This window comes from Nymphalis io, chromosome 24, assembly GCF_905147045.1.
Source record: "Nymphalis io chromosome 24, ilAglIoxx1.1, whole genome shotgun sequence".
In the NCBI taxonomy this organism is placed as follows: domain Eukaryota; kingdom Metazoa; phylum Arthropoda; class Insecta; order Lepidoptera; family Nymphalidae; genus Nymphalis; species Nymphalis io.
In genome coordinates, this window is record NC_065911.1 from 8,858,089 (window position 1) to 8,879,257 (window position 21,169).

General features: G+C 35.3%; 3 protein-coding genes and 1 long non-coding RNA gene across 9 annotated transcripts in view; 2 read left to right on the forward strand and 2 right to left on the reverse strand.

Annotated features, from left to right (window-relative positions):
* Window positions 1-1,828: 1,828 nt before the first annotated feature.
* On the reverse strand, window positions 1,829-2,616 carry LOC126777925 (protein lethal(2)essential for life-like). Its single transcript, XM_050501242.1, has one exon. It carries the CDS (start codon window positions 2,517-2,519, stop codon window positions 1,944-1,946), a length of 576 nt encoding a protein of 191 aa, XP_050357199.1. The 5' UTR covers window positions 2,520-2,616; the 3' UTR covers window positions 1,829-1,943.
* A 2,583-nt stretch (window positions 2,617-5,199) lies between these two features.
* Window positions 5,200-7,780, forward strand: LOC126777855 (heat shock protein 83). Its single transcript, XM_050501092.1, has one exon. The coding sequence runs from the start codon at window positions 5,359-5,361 to the stop codon at window positions 7,513-7,515; it is 2,157 nt and encodes a 718-aa protein (XP_050357049.1). The 5' UTR covers window positions 5,200-5,358; the 3' UTR covers window positions 7,516-7,780.
* A 7,228-nt stretch (window positions 7,781-15,008) lies between these two features.
* Window positions 15,009-21,169, forward strand: part of LOC126777858 (heat shock protein 68-like) — a 45,888-nt gene continuing 39,727 nt past the window's right edge. The window contains exon 1 of one of the 6 annotated variants that reach the window (XM_050501099.1): window positions 15,009-15,517. In XM_050501099.1, coding sequence (XP_050357056.1) covers window positions 15,215-15,517 — 303 coding nt within the window. In that variant the 5' untranslated portion in view covers window positions 15,009-15,214. Of the gene's footprint in view, window positions 16,939-21,169 lie in introns of all 6 variants that reach the window. The other 5 variants (XM_050501098.1, XM_050501097.1, XM_050501103.1 and 2 more) reach the window with 5 other exon arrangements.
* Window positions 15,675-21,169, reverse strand: part of LOC126777936 (uncharacterized) — a 55,296-nt gene continuing 49,801 nt past the window's right edge. The window contains exon 4 of the long non-coding RNA XR_007670103.1: window positions 15,675-15,889. This is a non-coding gene — a long non-coding RNA (uncharacterized LOC126777936). The remainder of the gene's footprint in view (window positions 15,890-21,169) is intronic.

The following is a 21,169-nucleotide window of genomic DNA, read 5'->3' on the forward strand; positions in this document are numbered from 1 at the left end:
CTGGTAAGGAATTCCATTCTTTGGTAGTGCGGCAAAGAAAGGAGTTGCCAAATTTCTTTGTGCACGATGGAATTGATGTCACAGTTAGGCGGTGACATCGAGAACCAGCTCGCGTGGACTTAAGAAGGAAGGGGGAAGCAGGAATTAGAGAGAATAATTCCTCAGAGCACTCGCCGTGATACAGACGATAGAAAGCGCTCAGTGCTGCTATCTCGCGACGCAATTGTAAAGGTTCAAGGGTGTTTGTGACCTTTACGTCGCCAATAATGCGTACTGCACGACGCTGCAACCGGTCCAAGGCCTCCATTAGGTACTTAGTGGAGCCATCCCAAAGGTGCGAGCAATATTCAACGCAAGACCGTACCTGTGTTTTGTATAACAGGCACAGTTGTTGTGGCGTGAAAAAACGCCGCACCTTGCTCAGAACTCCGAGTTTTCGTGAAGCTGTTTTTATAATAGCCTCGATGTAATCCCTTGCACTAAGGTCGCAGCGAACGTCCATCCCCAGCATGGAGATTTTGCTTTGTATCATCAGCGGTGTGCCACAGAGGGAGGGATGAGGGTAAAATGGTGACTTTTTCGCTGTGAGAGCGCACACCTGTGTTTTCTTGGCATTAAACTCAACAAGATTATCAGAACCCCATTTGGCGATGAGCTCTAATGTCCTATCGAGTTCAATGACAAGATTCTCCCGCCTCTCCTCAGTTTCCGCCCGCCCAGCCACTGCGCGTCCGTGGTATCCACCATGCACTGTACTATCATCTGCATAGCAATGTATGTTCCCAAGGGAGAGCATATCATTGATGTGCAAAAGAAAGAGTGTGGGAGATAGCACAGATCCCTGGGGGACCCCAGCATTCACTACATAGAATTGTGAAGCGCAACCATCTACTAAAACACGAAGGCTACGCTTGTGTAGGAAGCTGGCAATCCAGGTGCATAGCTGAGCATGCAGACCATATGCCGGTAGCTTGGAGAGAAGACTTCTGTGCCAGACCCAGTCGAAAGCCTTGGAGATATCGAGGCTGACAGCCAACGATTCTCCATGCTTGTCGATAGCTTCACCCCAGAGGTGCGTTACGTACGCTAGAAGATCACCTGTGGACCGTTTTGGTCGAAACCCGTACTGACGATCATTAATTAGACAGTGATCTTCTAGGTAATGGATCAGTTGGTTGTTTAAAATCCGTTCCATCACCTTACAAAGTACTGAGGTGATAGCTATTGGCCGACAATTTCCGATCGTGTCGGATTGCTGTCCCATCAGATTATCAGAATCAGGGAAGTTCAGGCATTGTGTTTGCGTATACAATAGTGTAAAACAGCAGTACTTGGTAGTTGTGTTCCGGTTGGAATAGTGAGTGAGCCAGTGTAATTACAGGCTCAAGGGACGTAACAGCTTCGTTCCCTAGGTTGGTGGCGCATTGGCGATTTAAGTGATGGTTAACATTTCTTTCAATGCCAATGTCTATGGGCGGTGGTGACCACTTACCATCAGGTGGCCCATTTTCTCTTCCACCTACCCATTCTATAAAAAAAAAAAAAGAATACGTCCTGCGCATTTGGATTAGTGTTCAGATTAGTAGGCCATGAATGGCCTTCGTGTTCGATATCTTTCAGGACGACAAAACTATCATGACCATCTCCATTTGTATTCAATTTGGCAATATTTCGATACAGTAAGAACTATTATTATTTTACTTTAATAACTAAATTATTACGATTGAACTTTCAACAAATATTTATGTAACATATTTTCAAGGGCTTAATAAATAAAAGAATAAATGAAATAAAATTATTAATTTTTTATTAAATCATAATACTCAATGGTCATTAATATTATTACTTTTACAATATCAATACAAAACTCAGTCTTCAAGTATGGAGGTTGTACTTAATTAAATTCTTAGAATAGGTAATTGCTATGTGTCTGTATGAAACATTTAACGTTTTCTCTTTTTCTGTGGAGTTTTTGTTTCTTCTACGGCTCCATTTGGCTCATCTTTTTCTTCGCTGTCGTGAATCTTTCGCCTAACCGGACCGGTCTGTGATATGGGCACAATTCGCTCATTCTCACTTTCAGAAGTAGTTTTAGGTGCTGTTATCGTCAAGACTCCATCCGAAGACAGCTTGGATTCAACTAGTTCTGGATTACAACCTTCCGGTATAGCGTAACGACGCTTAAACTGTCTTGAAACAAAACCATGGTCATCTTTCTTCTCTTCGTGTTTTCCTTCAACAACTACATAGTTATCTACAGTTTTTACCGATATTTCCTCCGGGGAGAAATGTTGAACGTCTAAATTGACTTGGAATTTGTCTTTGTCGGTTTTAATCGTGGAACCGACGTCGCGTGCAAGAGATGCCAAGTTTCTCCACGGGCGTAAGTAGCGACGAGGCGATGGACGATCAAATATGTCGGTTAGGAAATCATCTGGCGACAAATCCAATCCAAAAAGCTGATCGCGAAGACGTCGAGGTCTTGATTCATAATCCCACAAGTACGGTAGTAGAGCCATTATAGTGTTGAAATCGATTTACGTTACTTCGAGTAGAGTAATGACAATGCGTGAGTCCGCTTGACTTGTTAGTCGCTTGGTTTCAGTTCAAATAACTGCCACTGCAAGCGATGGCGACACTTATATACCTAAACGTGCGAGCTTATCGATTCTACTAAAATCTAGAAAAAGAAAGAAAGCACTCGAAACTTTACAGCGACATCTAGTAAGAAATAGCTTAACTAATATTTTGTAAAAATTAATCATTGAAGAATATTTATATCGATTGTTTTTAGAATTAATTATTTATGGTTGAAATTCGAAACAATTATTGAAACAGGTAGAAAATAAACACTCAGTCTGTTTAAAGGTATTATTTTACTACATTACAAGTTTCGAAAACTTACAACAACGCCATCTATCGGGAAAGGCACATTTCCCATACGGCTTGTCATCTTTAATTGTTGCTAATAAACACTAGAGTGCAGTATGAGAAAATAAACCAAAAAAAATTAACTCATATTGCTAAATATGAAATATTAATAATGATGACAAATGAAAAAAACAAGAACACAGAATCTATCATGATTAAGTATTAAATTTTCATTTTACTTTTTACGAATTAAACTATTTTCAGAATTTACGCTTTTAATTTTATTGTTATTAATAAAGTTGGCTTTATTGCATTATAATTTCATAATCTTACGTCTTACAAGTTCAAGAACAAAATTAAGATAAAATATATTTTACTTTAATATAACAATTTATATTTTTTCCTTTAATATTAAATATTTTAAAACAAATAATCACGTAGTAGATAATTACATAAAATGCCCACATATATTTATTAACACAATATAATTTAAAAAGAATCGCCGAGACATCATTAAATAAATTCAATGATCAATAAATTTAACAATATATATTTATATATAACATACGGTATGACTATTTTACTGGCTGTTATAGAATTAAGCAATAAGCATTGTGTTAACGCTAAAAAGATAACACATACCTACATAATTTTTTAGGTTATAATCGCACATTAATTTTACACCGGCTTTTTAATTCAATATAATATTTATATTACAATTGTACTATTAAAAGTAACTTTAAGTTCCGTATTACCATAATAGATAATATTGCATTGACGTATAATGCTGTAACTACATAAATAGTATTATTAATGATTTTATATATAAGTACTTATCTCATGTATTATAAATATAGGTTAGAAACTTGAACTGCAAGTACGTGAACCTTTATTAAAATAATACGTAATATAAGTAATTAATTCATAAATTTCATTATAATTTATGCAAATAATTAAAATAACTTTTTAGTAATTATTGCAATTAAAACTACATGCGACAATTAATGTACCTATATATATTTACTTCATATAAAAGTACATTAACTACAGAACAAAGAAACATGATGCAGCCCTTTTTGATGTTTTGAGTCATAAATAAATTGTATCACATTTTTATGTTTAAATATGTATATTCTAGCATTTTTTTTATCTATGAAGTATCTACAAACAGCTAAACAAATTTAACCTTAAATTAATTGATATTTTGGCCAATTAAGTATGTTTAAAATTAGAAAATGCTCATTATATAAATTATGATTATATTATAATCCTATTATATTGAAATGTGCAATTGTTATACTTAATAGGTTTTATGACTATTCCGAGTAGTTAATAATTAACTGACTTATATGCATTTTTCTAAAATAGTTAGTATAATTAAGAAATAGTTTTATTACTATTTCAATGCAATAAAAGTACCCCAATTGTTAAAAATATTCTCGTATGTACAAAAAAATCAATAATATCTTCGAACAAGTATCTAGAAAGAGGATATTCATATACCGGTAGATATATTTCGTGGGAAAAAGGATACACATAGCGCTTCTAGCGGCGCATAGTGACAATTATCACCGGATGTTCGTAGAACATTCGAGACCAAATTATATTTTCATGAATTTATTGATAATTATGTATGAAAATTGCCTTACAAGTCGTTGTTGTATTATTTTACCTTGCTTAGAATAATAGTTGATATATATTTTAATTGATTTTGACTTAGATAACAGATTATCAGACATAATTCTAGAAAAGTCTCGAATGTTCTGGAACAAATTACACCAGAATAGGAAATCGAGCGCGTTGCCATCTAGCGGCGAATAGCAAAATTTATTATCTGGAGCCAGTAGTAACAACCTTTTTTGTAGTTGTATATTTCTCAGTCGAACCAAAAATAACCTATTAAGTACTGTAAAATATAAATGCATAATTAACAATGGGTTTGTGTAGATTGTTTAGGTTCATTCAAATTCAATCAAACAACAAATATTTTTATTTTGATCTGTTCATTAGATATATTTAATGTGGAATGTATATGTATGTGAATGCCGAATTAATAATAATATTAAATGATCCAAAAAAGAAACAACAGCTTATTATTTTATTGAAAATTTTAGATGACCTTTTACTTTTTACTTAGAATTAATAATCTCGCCATTTTAGCATTCTTGTATTCTAAATAACAATGAAAATTACACTGTATTATTAAATATGTTTAAAAAAATACATATAAAAAATGTTATGAACCTCTGGAAATTATAGCGCCAAATCTAGAAATTTCTACTTGTTCACAGATGTCGCTCGTAATGAAAACTATATAAGGAACATGACGTTTCGCGCCGGCGTCATTTGAGAAAAACCAACCTGCAAGTTAGTAAGAGTGTCGTTCGCTGTGAAATTGAACCACGTGTTTGTTATAAATTGCGCTCATTTAAATTATTGAAAGTTCTATTTTAATATAATCAAGTAATTTTTCATTGAATAAAGAAAATGCCGGAAGAAATGGAAACTCAGCCAGCGGAGGTGGAGACCTTCGCCTTCCAGGCGGAGATCGCCCAGCTCATGTCTTTGATCATCAACACGTTCTATTCTAACAAAGAAATTTTCCTCCGTGAGTTGATTTCAAATTCATCTGATGCCTTGGACAAGATCCGATATGAATCTCTAACCGACCCCTCGAAGCTGGACAGCGGTAAGGAACTATACATTAAAATCATTCCTAACAAAAGCGAGGGCACATTGACTCTGATTGATACGGGTATTGGTATGACAAAGGCCGATCTAGTCAACAATTTGGGTACCATTGCCAAGTCTGGCACCAAAGCTTTCATGGAAGCGTTACAGGCTGGCGCTGACATCAGCATGATCGGTCAGTTTGGTGTAGGTTTCTATTCCTGCTACCTGGTAGCTGACCGCGTCACAGTTCACTCAAAGCACAATGACGATGAACAGTATATGTGGGAGTCTGCTGCTGGAGGTTCGTTCACAGTCCGCCCTGATCACGGCGAACCTTTGGGTCGTGGTACTAAGATTGTACTCCATGTTAAGGAGGACCTCGCTGAGTACATGGAAGAGCACAAAATTAAGGAGATCGTTAAGAAGCACTCCCAATTCATCGGCTACCCCATTAAGCTCGTAGTCGAGAAGGAACGCGAAAAGGAGCTCTCCGATGACGAGGCCGAGGAAGAAAAGAAAGAAGAAGAGAAGGAAGACGAAAAGCCAAAGATCGAAGATGTAGGTGAAGATGACGAAGAGGACAGCAAAGACAAAAAGAAGAAGAAGAAGACCATCAAGGAGAAATACAGCGAGGATGAGGAATTGAACAAGACCAAACCCATTTGGACACGCAACGCTGATGATATTACCCAGGAGGAATATGGTGACTTCTACAAATCTCTCACAAATGACTGGGAAGACCATTTAGCTGTTAAACACTTCAGTGTGGAGGGTCAGCTTGAATTCCGTGCACTTTTGTTTGTACCTCGCCGTGCGCCTTTTGACCTCTTCGAAAACAAGAAGCGTAAGAACAACATCAAATTATATGTCCGCAGAGTATTTATTATGGATAACTGCGAGGATCTCATTCCCGAGTATCTTAACTTCATCAAGGGTGTGGTCGACAGTGAGGATCTGCCTTTGAACATTTCTCGTGAGATGTTGCAACAGAACAAGATTTTGAAAGTAATTAGGAAGAACTTAGTTAAGAAATGCCTGGAACTCTTTGAGGAGCTCGCAGAAGACAAGGAGAATTATAAGAAATTCTATGAACAATTCAGCAAGAACTTGAAGCTGGGTATCCATGAGGATTCACAGAACCGTTCCAAACTTGCTGACTTGCTCCGCTACCACACGTCTGCTTCTGGTGATGAAGTGTGCTCTCTCAAGGAATATGTATCTCGCATGAAGGAGAACCAGAAACACATCTACTACATTACTGGTGAAAACAGAGATCAAGTAGCCAACTCATCCTTTGTTGAGAGAGTTAAGAAGCGTGGCTATGAAGTTGTCTACATGACTGAGCCCATTGATGAGTATGTAGTCCAACAAATGAAGGAGTATGATGGCAAGAGCCTTGTCTCTGTTACCAAGGAAGGATTGGAACTCCCCGAAGATGAGGAAGAAAAGAAGAAGCGTGAAGAAGACAAAGTCAAGTTTGAAGGACTTTGCAAAGTCATGAAGAACATTTTAGACAACAAAGTAGAGAAAGTTGTAGTATCTAACAGGCTTGTAGAGTCTCCATGCTGTATTGTAACTGCCCAGTATGGTTGGTCTGCCAATATGGAGCGCATCATGAAAGCTCAGGCCCTCCGTGATACATCTACTATGGGCTACATGGCTGCTAAGAAACACCTTGAAGTCAACCCTGACCATTCCATTGTTGAAACACTGAGACAGAAGGCCGAGGCTGACAAGAATGATAAGGCTGTTAAGGACTTAGTAATTCTCCTTTATGAGACTGCCTTACTTTCTTCTGGTTTTGCTCTGGACGAGCCACAGGTCCATGCTTCCCGTATCTACCGCATGATTAAACTGGGTCTCGGAATCGACGAGGATGAACCTATCCAAGTTGAGGAATCCAGTGCTGGTGATGTCCCACCCCTAGAAGGTGATGCTGATGATGCTTCCCGCATGGAAGAAGTTGATTAAGTTAATCGACATAAATTTGTAATGGTGTTAAATCTTTACTCTCATATTGTTGATGAAGTGCCAACACCATGGTCACCAGTTATGCTTCGTAAAGCAAAATGAATCTTACATTCTATTTCTCAAAACTAAGTGTTTGATGAGGTATTGTCACTTCATCTGACCTGTGATTGTACTGCTAAGTTTTTTTTGTGCACTGGTGTACAGCCAAAGACTGATTTTAGTTCAAATTCCAATAATTAAATGATTACATGTAATGTATCAATAACTGGTTTTTTTTATTTTGCTTTCCTTTTATTTTAAATTATACTTACTGTCCTCTGCTAAAACAATAATATTGAAATATATGATGCAAATTAAATCAATTTTATTATTCAATTCCTTTTTAAGATAACAGTAATTTTTAAACAAAATATAATTTAATATTTCATAGTTTTTTATACATAAAATTTACAAAGATATACTGAATTTAATAGAAGCAGAATTAATTTATTAGAAAAGCTTATACTTAAAATATGATCAGCTTTAACAATTTGTAAAGTAATAGATTTGAGTTAAATCAAGACTAAATATATTTAGAAATAATCTGATTTGCAATCATTATATAAAATTAATACTACCTACACAGATAACTACAGAATCTACAGTTCTAAATATTTAAAAAAAAAGATATTGAGTTTAAATATGGATTACTGACTTAATTATTCATTACATGTTCTGTTAAAAAAAGATTCCGTGTCCCAAAAACGGCTAACTGTAATATCACTATGTGACATCTGAAAATATTTGCACTGTGTTTAACATACTTCATGTAAGTTACAATCTTTAAAACATGATTTTAATTATCATTTATTCATATAAAGGCTTCTGCAGCTTAGTTTCAATTTCATCAAACAATACATGTTATACTTAAATGTTAAATTTTACCTCAATTAATAGGGATAAGTTAATTTTATTCACTTAATTTTATAAAAAAAATGCTCTTGTCATTCTGAAAACAAAATTTGAACTACAACACCATCTAGTATTAATTTGAAAAACTAAGTTTTTATCGAGAACAAGATGGCGTAACAAGTTATATGAACTTGAATTTATAATCAAGATTTAATGATTCACCATGAAGTCAAATATGACGAGCTTATTTTTAGCATTTGAATTATAATGATTCACTGGTTGAATGAAGTTGCATATTAACAACAGTACTGACAGCGATATTCCAGTACTTTCTATTATAGATTATTCTAGTTTCTGCGCCTGTGTGACCTAAATTCTTGACATTGGCGATCAATACTATAAGACCTAGATGATTCCAAGTGTAATAAAATTGTATAAATAAGTCTGTTGGTGTTTCTATTGGCTTATAAAAAGACAGAAATTTATGACATTATTCGCCTCGGGCAGTACTTATTATTATTTCATTAATGAACAATAAGTTTATATTTGAAATTTGTAATCACGAAAATTGATAAACATATTTTACATCATTTTTTTTTTTTTTTTTATATAGAATAGGAAGGTGGGCGAGCATATGGGCCACCTGATGGTAAGTGGTCACCCAACGCCCTTAGACATTGGCATTGTAAGAAATGTCAACCATCGCTTATAGCCAATGCGCCACCAACTTTGGGAACTAAGATTTTATGTCCCTTGTCAGGCACAAGATATAAATTTGTAAATATAATAATCCTGCTATAAAATGATATTAGAAAGTTTCAATCTGAAGCTAAAACACTATCAAATTATAAAAAAATAAATAAAGAGCTTACATTTAAACTAATTTTTTAGTGTCATGCGGTAGCTTATTTAATTTTTTTACAGCTTTGATATAAAAGTTATGATCCTATCGAAGAAGGCTTGCTAGAGGTTGTGAAAGTTTTTTTTTTATCGAATAGGAAGGCGGACGAGCATATGGGCCACCTGATAGTAAGTGGTCACCAACGCCTATAGACATTGTCATTGTTAGAAATGTTAACTATCGCTTACATCACCAATTGGCCCTTAGAAACCAAGATGTTATGTCCCTTGTGCCTGTAGTTACACTGGCTCACTCACCCTTCAAACCGGAACACAACAATATCAAGTATTGCTGTTTTGCGGTAGAATATCTGATGAGTGGGTGGTACCTACCCAGACGAGCTTGCACAAAGCCCTACCACCAGTATAATTTTTAATTATATTACTAAAATCTCCTATAATACCTTGTAATTTTTTTCATATTTGTTACATATATTAGTTCAAAATTTAAGCAAGAAGTCGAGTCCACACAATTTAAGCGACATATATTGTTTTATAACATATACAAAATAATAATGTTTGTAAACATTACTTTGGCTTTTTGCCATATTTACAATTAGTTTATGATTGATATACATGTGCAAATAAATATACAAAGTACCAAATGTATGTAACATTTGATGGAATTGTCTAGATTTGATTATTAAATAAGCTAAGTATAACATAAGTGCCCTTATTACATTTATTTATTACTTTATTATATAGCATCACGGCCTTTGTCCAGTAGTAAGACAAATTACGCAATGCAAACAAATTTAAACCTTAACTACTCATACGATTTATTATGTGTGTATATTATTATTATGTCATTTTTAAGGGTAAGCCCTTAAGGTATTTTATTACATAGGGCCGGGCATATAATCATGGATGAGACCTTAAAAAACCGAGCTATTGGAAGTTTCGAGAAGATGGAAGGTTTCTAGGCATGCGGACAAGATAATTCATAAATGTCTAAGTAATATTGAAAGAGTTCCCTCAATTCCTCATGAATTCCATTATCAGAAACGAATTTTAATAAAAATGGGACCATTGTGGAAGTATAGTTTCGAATATTATTTTTTTTAAAACCTTATTAATAAATAAATTTTCGTTTCGTTCGGAAATAAAAGACAAAAAACATCTAATGGAGTCTTCGCTTTTTAAAAGCGGTTAAAAAGGGATAAGGGGTACCTAATTCATACTAAAATATTTTATTATATAACTATTTATCAATGTATGTACTTGATTATGGCCGTGTCTTCTGTTGCCGAATGTTAAATGAATAATCACAGATAGAGAGAAATGTTAACAAGTAAGGCCGTATACAACTAACTACCTTTTTATTTGTTAAGCTACTAATATTATTTGGTGATAGTGCTTTGTGCAATCCCGTCTGGGTAGAGACTACCCATTCATCAGGTATTCCACCGCCAAGAAGCAATATTGTATCTATTGTCGTGTTCCAATTTGAAAGGTGGGTGAGTTCGGTAAGTACATGCACAAGGGACATAACAACATAGTTCTCAAGGTTGGTGGTGCATTGGTGATGAAAGCAATGTTTAATATTTCTTACGGCGCCAATGTCTATGAGCGATGGTGATTATTAACCATCAGGTGACCCAACTACGGGTGTACCAAAATACCATATCATAAAAAAACGTCACAATATAATAAATGAAGGAATATGAAAGTTATACAAGGGTTTATTATAATCTCACGTAATAACAAGACTTTATTTTTTTATGTTTTTATTGGGAAACATACAGCATAATAACAGCATAACAGTTTTACACGAGCCAACAAAGTTTCCACTTTTACATTGAAATGTGGTGTGCACTTAATCAGAATAGTAATTAAAAAAGATTATTATCGCATGCTCTTATCAGAAAGCGATTTTTAACAAAGTTCGTCCTACAGAATGGGACATAAAAGGTATGTTTTGAAAAGGCAATGGAATGTTGACATTTGATATAGATGTTCTTTACTAACTATTTTAATCGACAAGATTATTTACAAAATTACAAAGAAAAAATAAATTGTAATATTTAATAAATTTTACTAATTAAAAACCAGTAGCCACGAAAAATCAATACAGAAATTCGCCGCACCATTCGCTTGCCTAGCTAACTTATTTAGACATACACAACTGCATATAACGTGCTTCTGGAACTTTCCAGTCGATGTTAACGGCGCATGCGTACTCCTAGTAGATTCTGGAACTATAGATATTTAGCTTCGTATTCGTTTACGTTAAATGGAACACAGAATGCTAACACAATATTTTTTTTTATAGAATACGAAGGCGGACGAGCATATGGGCCACCTGATGGTCACCAACGCCCATTGACATTGGTATGTAAAAAATGTTAACCATCGCTTACATAACCAATGCGCCAACCTTGGGAACTAAGATGTTATGTCCCTTGTGCCTGTAATTACACTGGCTCACCCTTCAAACCGTAACACAATATCAAGTACTGCTGTTTTGCGGTAGAATATTAAAATGAAAACGACCTTCTGGAGGATATTGGTCGCAGGTATTTTATTTAAAGTTACTAAGCTGTTTATATTTATCTTACCATTCTATGAAGTCTTGTATTATATAGACATATTATTAATATTAGGTTATTAAATAAGGCTAAAGATATTATATTAGCTGGGTAGTAGTTGCCCGCGACATCGTCCACGCAAAGTAGAGTAACGTAGGTTGTATTACTCTTTTTTTAAGGTAAACATTCGTAATTCGATATATTAATTCAATGTACAGACACGGTTTTTACTGCTTTATTTTACGTATAGAGTATGAACTAGCAGAACCCGTGGCTTCGCCTAGTCCGCGTGGACTTCAGCTTGAGACGAAAACCCTGCATTTTAACGTAGGTACATAATATCTATTTGAATTATATTAAATAAAATAATAATTTTAATTTCAACATAACTGCTGTTTTGAAATCACAGACCGACACTACAATATTATTTATTTGTATATATTACTCGATAAAGGGTCGTGAATTTAATATACCTGTAATGTAATGCGTGGAATGGTGTATAGATGCCACTTGAAATCCTTGCCGGTTTTAGTAGAATCTACATTCCGAATCGGTGGTATCTATATACATTTAATTCTTTAAAATGGCGATTATAGTGCTCATGAGGGTCTACTTTAATAATAATATCCTGGGACATTATTCACACACGGCCATCTGATCCCAAACTAAGCAAAGTTTTACTATGGAAACCAGACAACTGATAAACTACATATACTACTTTTCTTTTGTAAATATATACTTATATAGATAATTACACCCAGACTCATCACAAATAGACCTGTTCATGCACACAAATGTCTGTCCCGGGTGGGAATCGAACCCACAAACTTCGGCGTGAAATTTTCTACCAACCACGCCAACCGGCCCGTCAAATTTAATAGATAATGTTTTGATATTATGCCAAATTTTTATATTAGGTACAGTTCATTACAAAGTTTTTCAAGAGCTTCGTGATCATAATTAATCAACACATTCTCATTCAAATCAAATTTTACATAAGTAATGCAACTATACTAAGCTCATAACAATTTTCTTAATAAGAAAGGCCTTAGCCCAGCGGTGGGTCATTTGCAGGTTGTTGCTTTTATAAATAGTAATAGTTCTTATCTTCTTTTCCATCCACTGAAATAGAAGACTAACTAATAACTAGACGGACAGACAAATGGGTCAGCAGATGTTATGTGATCACCACCGCCCATAGACATTGGCGCTGTAAGAAATATTAACCTAAGTTATATATATTCCTAAGTTTGGTGTTGCATTCGCGATATATGATGTTATGTCTTTTTGTTGCCCTCTGTGATTACACTGACTCACCCTTCAAACCGGAACACAAAATTACTAAGTATAGCTGTTTGGCGGCTTAATATGTGAAAGGGCTTTGTTCAAGCCCGTCTGGGTTGGTACCACCTACTCATCAGATATTCTACCGTTAGCGTAAAAAAAGGTTATTCAAGATCTCGACCAACGAATGATATCCCGTGAGACCTAATGTCTCAAAGTTGTTTATGTGTCTTTACTCGTCTTGTGGTTGTAATAGCATATAAGTAAAATGATCTTGAGAATTATGACCAGCAAGCAACAAGAGGTGACGTCTGGCAGTCTGGTCGTGATGATATCCTCCTATCCAGGAGACTAGCCAACTGCGCAGGATCATTATAAAACTATAAATATAGTTGCTTTAAGAATATATTTTAGAATCAAGAAGCGTTTTATTTTTAGCTTGAATTGCCACACATTTCGTAAACCCACGCTCGCTGGAATTATCAACTAAATTAATTTTATAAACCATTATAATCTCTAAATATTAGGAAACAAGGTTTACTTTGCACGAATTATTTATTTATTTCTTTACAATATTTTCATAACATTAAACAATTGCCTCCAACGTATTTTTAATAATTAAAAATAATGTTTTTTCGAATAAAGAAAAGTCATACAAAATAAGATTTAATTATTTAATAATTGTAATACATTTTATATAATGTCCTTGATAAAACAAATAATATCATGGATACAAAATTATTTTAGTACGTAAAATTACGTACTACGTACGTAAATTATTATTAACAAAGTTGATTATGGTATCTAACTTAGAATAAGCGTTGTTATTCTAAGGTAATAATCTAAAGCCTTTTGTCCTTTCAAAATGAATAATAAGAAGTATACATTATTGATCAAAGGTGACTTTTCTAACAATATCAGGGCAATAACAAGGAGATGAATGATAAATACGAATTAACTACATGAAAACGAGTAATTTTTTGCCATATAAACAAAATATATTATATTTAAGTTTCTATATATTCGTTTCAATTATTTTAACGAATTACTATTAAAGAAGGGTTGATGATGATGAATTACTAATAATCTGTGAGTTGTTATATACTATCTTTCTTAATTTGCGCTAATTGGGAAAAAATACAAAATTATACATTCATTCTAACCTTCGAGAATTTTCTAGTACTTGTGAGAGTTTCGATTCAAGCCCATCGGACCCAGAGCGCTCCCTTTCTGACATTTGTAAACAATATAATCTTTCTCTTTCTTTCCCCGATCTCAGTTCGTCTAGCGATCGTCAGTGTGGTCGTCAGCTTATTATTTATAAAATAACTTGCAATTTAATTCTTTTGTTGCATTATATAATATCTTTTATTTAACGTTATAGAAAAATATTTTTAGTTTTATAATATGAAATGTAGTAATATATATTTATAGGTACTTTTTAAATATATCATTTTCATTATTTTTGGTCATAATTTATGTGAATTTGTTTTTATATTAAGTTGGATACATGTATAAATTTTATGTAAAAATATAATACTACTTAATGATTTCTTTCCAAATATCAAAACTTAAATATTCAAATATTGCAAATTATTTAGATTACATTTTAAAGTAAGAAGATAATTTTTATTTAAATATGTATATACATATATATTTAATTTTAAATTGTAGGTTTTTTCTAATTGCTGATAGGTAATTACTTCTATTTATTTTAAGGAATAATACTTGAAATAAAAAGTCTTCTCCAGATCAAGGTAAAGCTTTATTGCTAGCCACCCTAAATTGCTCTTTTTGTTGTTGCTTACTCTTTCTATCCAATGTCCTAAATTTCTATTGGTCGACGAAATATCAATCTAGAAACTTCGTTGTGCACTGTAACATGATTGGAGCGTTTGAGAATTACGTAGACTGTTCGAGATTCCTTATTCGTTTAATATATAAGCTTCGAGCTTGGCGCGTAAACTCATTCTAATTCGAAATACGATACAGAGCGCACCAAGAGTTCGGTACAAATACAAACCGAAGCGAAGTTCTACAAGTGATATTATAACGAGTGTTTGTTTATACCAGTGTTTATAAACTAATCAAGGAAAATGCCAGCTATTGGAATTGATCTCGGTACAACATACTCGTGTGTTGGTGTTTGGCAACATGGGAACGTGGAAATCATCGCCAACGACCAAGGCAACAGGACGACGCCATCGTATGTCGCTTTTACCGACACGGAGCGTCTGATCGGTGACGCGGCGAAGAACCAGGTCGCTTTGAACCCCAGCAACACAGTTTTCGACGCGAAAAGACTAATCGGACGCAAATTCGATGACCAGAAGATCCAACAGGACATGAAGCATTGGCCTTTCAAAGTGATCAACGACTGCGGCAAACCGAAAATACAGGTCGAATTCAAGGGTGAAGCAAAGAGGTTCGCGCCAGAGGAGATCAGCAGTATGGTTTTGACGAAGATGAAGGAGACTGCGGAGGCCTATCTCGGGACGTCGGTTCGGGACGCCGTCATCACAGTCCCCGCTTACTTCAACGATTCCCAGAGGCAGGCGACGAAGGACGCCGGCGCCATAGCAGGTTTGAACGTTCTCAGGATCATCAACGAACCCACAGCTGCCGCACTCGCCTACGGTCTGGACAAGAACTTGAAAGGCGAGCGAAACGTTCTGATCTTCGATCTCGGCGGTGGTACCTTCGACGTGTCGATCTTGACTATCGATGAAGGTTCGTTATTCGAGGTAAAGGCGACGGCCGGCGACACTCACCTCGGAGGCGAAGACTTCGACAACAGACTGGTGAATCATCTAGCGGACGAGTTCCAGCGCAAGTATAAAAAGGATTTGCGCTCGAACCCGCGCGCTTTGAGACGCCTCCGCACGGCCGCGGAGCGAGCGAAGCGCACACTGTCATCGAGTACGGAGGCGTCTATCGAAATAGACGCCCTCTATGAAGGAATCGACTACTACACTCGCGTGTCTCGCGCCCGATTTGAGGAGCTCAACGCTGACCTCTTCCGCGGCACTCTAGAACCCGTCGAGAAAGCGTTGAAAGATGCCAAAATGGACAAGAGTCAGATCCACGACGTGGTCCTCGTGGGCGGTTCCACTCGCATACCGAAAGTCCAGACCTTGCTGCAAAACTTCTTTTGCGGTAAGAAGCTTAACTTGTCTATCAATCCCGATGAAGCGGTTGCATACGGCGCAGCGGTCCAGGCGGCTATCCTGAGCGGCGAGAGTGACTCTAAGATTCAGGACGTATTGTTGGTGGATGTCGCACCTCTATCTCTGGGCATCGAGACGGCGGGTGGCGTGATGACTAAGATCGTCGAGCGCAACTGCAAGATCCCTTGCAAGCAGTCGCAAACATTCACGACGTACTCCGACAACCAGCCAGCCGTCACGATCCAAGTATACGAGGGCGAGCGAGCTATGACCAAAGACAACAATCTACTCGGCACATTCGATCTCACTGGCATCCCGCCAGCGCCACGCGGCGTCCCCAAGATCGACGTCACCTTCGATCTAGATGCCAACGGTATTCTCAACGTGTCTGCGAAGGAAAACAGCACGGGCCGCAGCAAGAACATCGTTATCAAGAACGACAAGGGAAGACTATCGCAGGCTGAGATAGATCGTATGCTGTCGGAAGCCGAGCGCTACAAGGAGGAAGACGAGAAACAGCGCGAACGAGTGGCCACGCGTAACCAGCTAGAGTCGTATATCTTCAGTGTACGACAGGCGTTGGATGACGCGGGTTCGAAATTGACCGAAGCCGACAAGAATGGTGCTCGCAGTGCGTGCGATGACGCGCTGCAGTGGCTGGATAACAACACGCTTGCCGAGAAGGAAGAGTATGAGCACAAGTTGAAGGAGTTACAGCGAACTTGCTCTCCTATCATGAGCAAACTACACGGCGCAGGTGGCGCAGGTGCTGGAGCCGGAGCCGGCATGCCAGGTGCACATGGCAGTGGTCCCACTGTCGAAGAAGTAGATTAAATTCTTAGTTGCCTTTTCAATTTGTGAGATCTGATTGGTATGTTTGTGATACTAGGTGTTAAGGCTGATAATTAATTTATTGAATTTAATGTATGATCGTCTGTTAGGTTAATAATAATTGTGTATATAATTTAAGGAAAAACATGATCATCTGTTTAATAAAATGTTTTGAAACCAATTTAAATGTTTCATTTTTTTACATACTTTTGAAGTGAAGTTAGTACTTAGTTTCTTTATTTTTTACATCAATAGAAAAGCAAAGTGATTCGTTGCCATTCTTAAAACTAATCTCAATAACATAAAACTAGTCTGAAAGCTCGAATTTAAATAAATGTATTAATAATTTAATCATTTAGGAGATATTAATATTTTATGAGTAACGTTAAATATTTATAGCGCCATCTAATGTAAATCATATATATTATTTAGAATATGGGTTACATAGTATTTAAAAGAGCTACTGAGTAATAGATGGCGCTTTTATAGTTAAAATTAAATAAAGATTACTCTGTGCACAGAACACTTACTAAGAAAGTAACTCTGTTAAAGCAATGATTTGCCCCACTAGCGAGTAGTCTTATCGCTGTCGTTAAAAAAGTATTTTAGTACAGCAGGGTCCAATAAATTTGATTTTTATATTAAATCATTGATAACGACAAACAAATTAAATATTGAATAAGCACTAGTGTTGCTCAGCTCCTTTTTTTAAAGGATTGCTTACGTTTCCAAAACTCACCTTAAGCAGAGGGTTGGCGTATGTTTGCAGTTATTAATTAGGACTGGCACAATATTACCCTCTAAAAAGCTCGCTAACTGTAAAGCATCAGTGGATTTCTAGTTATCTTACTCCACACAAGTGCATATGCAAACATAATGATTAGATCTATATTTTTCTATTATATTTACTTTCTTATAAACGACAACGAGGAAAAAGCAGGCATGTAGATATTAGATAATATTTATTATTTTAATGTTAAATTATTAGCAATATGTCTCGAATTTAACAATTAAAAACTGCACACTGTCAAAATTCAAAAGGAGTTTAGTATAAAATACTTTTTATGTTCATAAGCATATCAGATTCACTTACGAGATAAAGTTCCCGCTTCCATAAAGGAACTTATAGTTTATATATTATGTTACTCATTAAATGTTGTGTAAACAATAAGTTTGCTCCTTTAACAATTTAAAAGCTCTTTACAAATTTATGTTCAGCGGAAAGAAACTTACGGTGCTACAATGTTGATGAAAATTTTATTCATGTTGCTTAAATAACAAATTTTATAGAATAAATTTATAGCCTTCAATTATAAAACTAGCATTGCATTTTTAGATAACGATGGTACTGCCACGGTGATACGTACGACATCGCGCTTTTCTTCTTACTTTTAACGAAAATACCTGTAAACTACAAGGGCTTCAAAGGAGTTTGAGGTTTGGAGCTCATTCCACCACGCTGCTGCTATTCGTGTTGGTGGATATTGATACGAGTGACTTATTTTCATATGACAAATGCAGTTTACCTCACGAAAACAAACCTGCACCGGTGAGTATGAAGTAAACACAAATTGCGCTAATGAAAATTCAGTGGTGCTTGCCCGCATTTGTACCAAGCTCAGCTCTTCGTTCCTTATTCAGGAATCATTTTCTTTACTTACTATTACTTTTTGAAAAAAAAAGAATTATAGATACTTATCTTAAAAAAAAAAAACTACTATTGAAAAGTTTGAGCTTTGTAACGTTACCTTTACGATTTTTGCTCCTTCGACATTTTTACAAATTGAATTTAATAAAAAAAAATACAATATACGGTAGGTGCGGGTAATAAGGTTTAAATACCAAAAATGGTATTTAAAATAATGCTACTCGCTCGAAGTCACCATTGTAGGTAGTTAACTCTCATAGATGTCGCTTCAAACTTGTCCCTACGAGTTTGCTTGCTCTCTGCCACCAATGTTACGTTATTCATCTTGAGGAGCAGTTGCGCGACTCAAATAATAAGAATTCGTCTGAATCAATCGTATTTTTTTAATTTTACTTAAATTATAAATATTTACCCTTTAGTTTTCTTTTATTCTTAGTTTCTATGAACTTGATGTTTAGAAAATGTGTCATGAGCCCCTACCTACCGAATTTATTCGCAGGCCTTATTAGCGACCCTCCTTTTTTGTACAAACATTTGTCTGTTTTAACAGTTTATTTCATTTGTTTTTCAGAATGCTAGAAATGTCAACAAGTAATTATTAATTTTTGTAGTGCATCACTGATGTTTGCTGGAGCCCGTGTGGATATGCCATCATTAGAAAGAGAGCAGCGTCTATAATGGCTAGGATGCGCGGAGTTTCTAACAATATCCTGAATACATTGATGCTGAAAATGGATATTTCATTTGTTAAACATTGGGGGGAACTTCATGTATCAACTCATTGTTTTAGACCCCCTATGTATGCTAAATAATAGTTAATATATCTACTAACATAGTTTTTAAGCTTTTAACTAACACTATGGATATGTATCTGTAAATAAACATTTATTATTATTATAAATTTGACGAGTCGGTTGGCGTGATTGGTAGATACTTGCCTTTCCCGCTGCAGGTCGTGGGTTCGATTGCCACCCAGGGCAAACATTTGTGTGCATGAACATGTCTGTTTGTCCTGAGTGTTTGTAATTATCTATATAAGTACGTATTTACAAAGTAGTATAGTATATCAGTTGTCTGGTTTCCATAGTACGAGCTCTGCTTAGTTTGGGATCAGATGTGAAGAATGTCCCTATTATATTATAAATGCGTGCTAATTGGTTTATTGTTTTTTTTAGTAACTACCACGATGCCTCCCAAACGAGCATAGTGGTCTGAAAATAATTTGGAATGATGAGTGGTATCAGAGGAGTTCTTCGGCTTGTCACCGGCTGACACAGATGATTATAAGTGCCCCGATGGCTGTTAATCAAAGATTTTTTTCATTATTCTCAAGGCTTTAAGCATATTTGGTGTATCCTATTATTATTGATCTCATTTACTAAATGTACCAAGTATATTTTGATTAAGTATGTTAAAATTTTAGGGCTTATTACCCTACCCATAGTACAATAAGGCCTAATAACGAGGATTTTAAAAATGTTTAATTTTGTTTTTGTTTACGGCAGAATTTGCCTCTTTTATTTGTTTTGTAGTTGATCTACAACTTTATTAAACATAAAAATTAGTTGATTTCGATTAACAGTTTTGATTTATTTCAAATCTCCCTTAGATAGGCCTTAAATACACGCACCTACCTTATGTGATGGCATTTGATTTGGTACCCTTAATACATAATTATTAACAGATTCATTGCCGACCAAGAAAATAGGTTGTTTTGTTTCTGCCATATGTAGATTTCGACCCGAGCAACGTAAAATTTAAAAAGTGCTAAAATACTCAAACTTTATGAGAGTTTATGTTTTCATATAGTTTACAATGAGTTATTGTATTTGTTTTATAAATAAAAAGTCTAATATTTCAAATTGCAATATTCGTAATGATTTCTTTTTAATATTTATAGGATTACCTGTAGTAATAGCAGAGTACGTTTTTAGTGTTTTTATACTATTTGGAGATCATATAACTCAGTAACGGTATGTCGTTTATGTAATAAGTGGTATTATATACTATTGTCTAAGTGCCAAGTTATAATAATAATAATAATAATATCCTGGGACATTTTTCACACACGGCAATCTGATCCCAAATTAAGCTTGCACAAAGCTTGTGCTATGGAAACCAGACAACTGATATACTACATATACTACTTTTCTTTTGTAAATACATACTTATATAGATAATTACACCCAGACTAAAGACAAACAGACATGTTCATGCACACAAATGTCTGTCCTGGGTGGGAATCGAACCCACAACCTTCGGCGTGAAAGGCAAGTGTCTACCAACCACGCCAACCGACTCGTCAGTTATATGTATGCCTATTTATATAATCACATTTTTATTATTATGTTTAATATATAGTACACCACCCGCCTCTTTAATTATTTATGTAACAATATTTCCTC

Excerpts from the sequence above, each read along its gene's own strand:
- LOC126777925 (XM_050501242.1), bottom strand. The coding sequence starts at position 2,519 with ATGGCTCTACTACCGTACTTGTGGGATTATGAATCAAGACCTCGACGT.
- LOC126777855 (XM_050501092.1), top strand. The coding sequence starts at position 5,359 with ATGCCGGAAGAAATGGAAACTCAGCCAGCGGAGGTGGAGACCTTCGCC.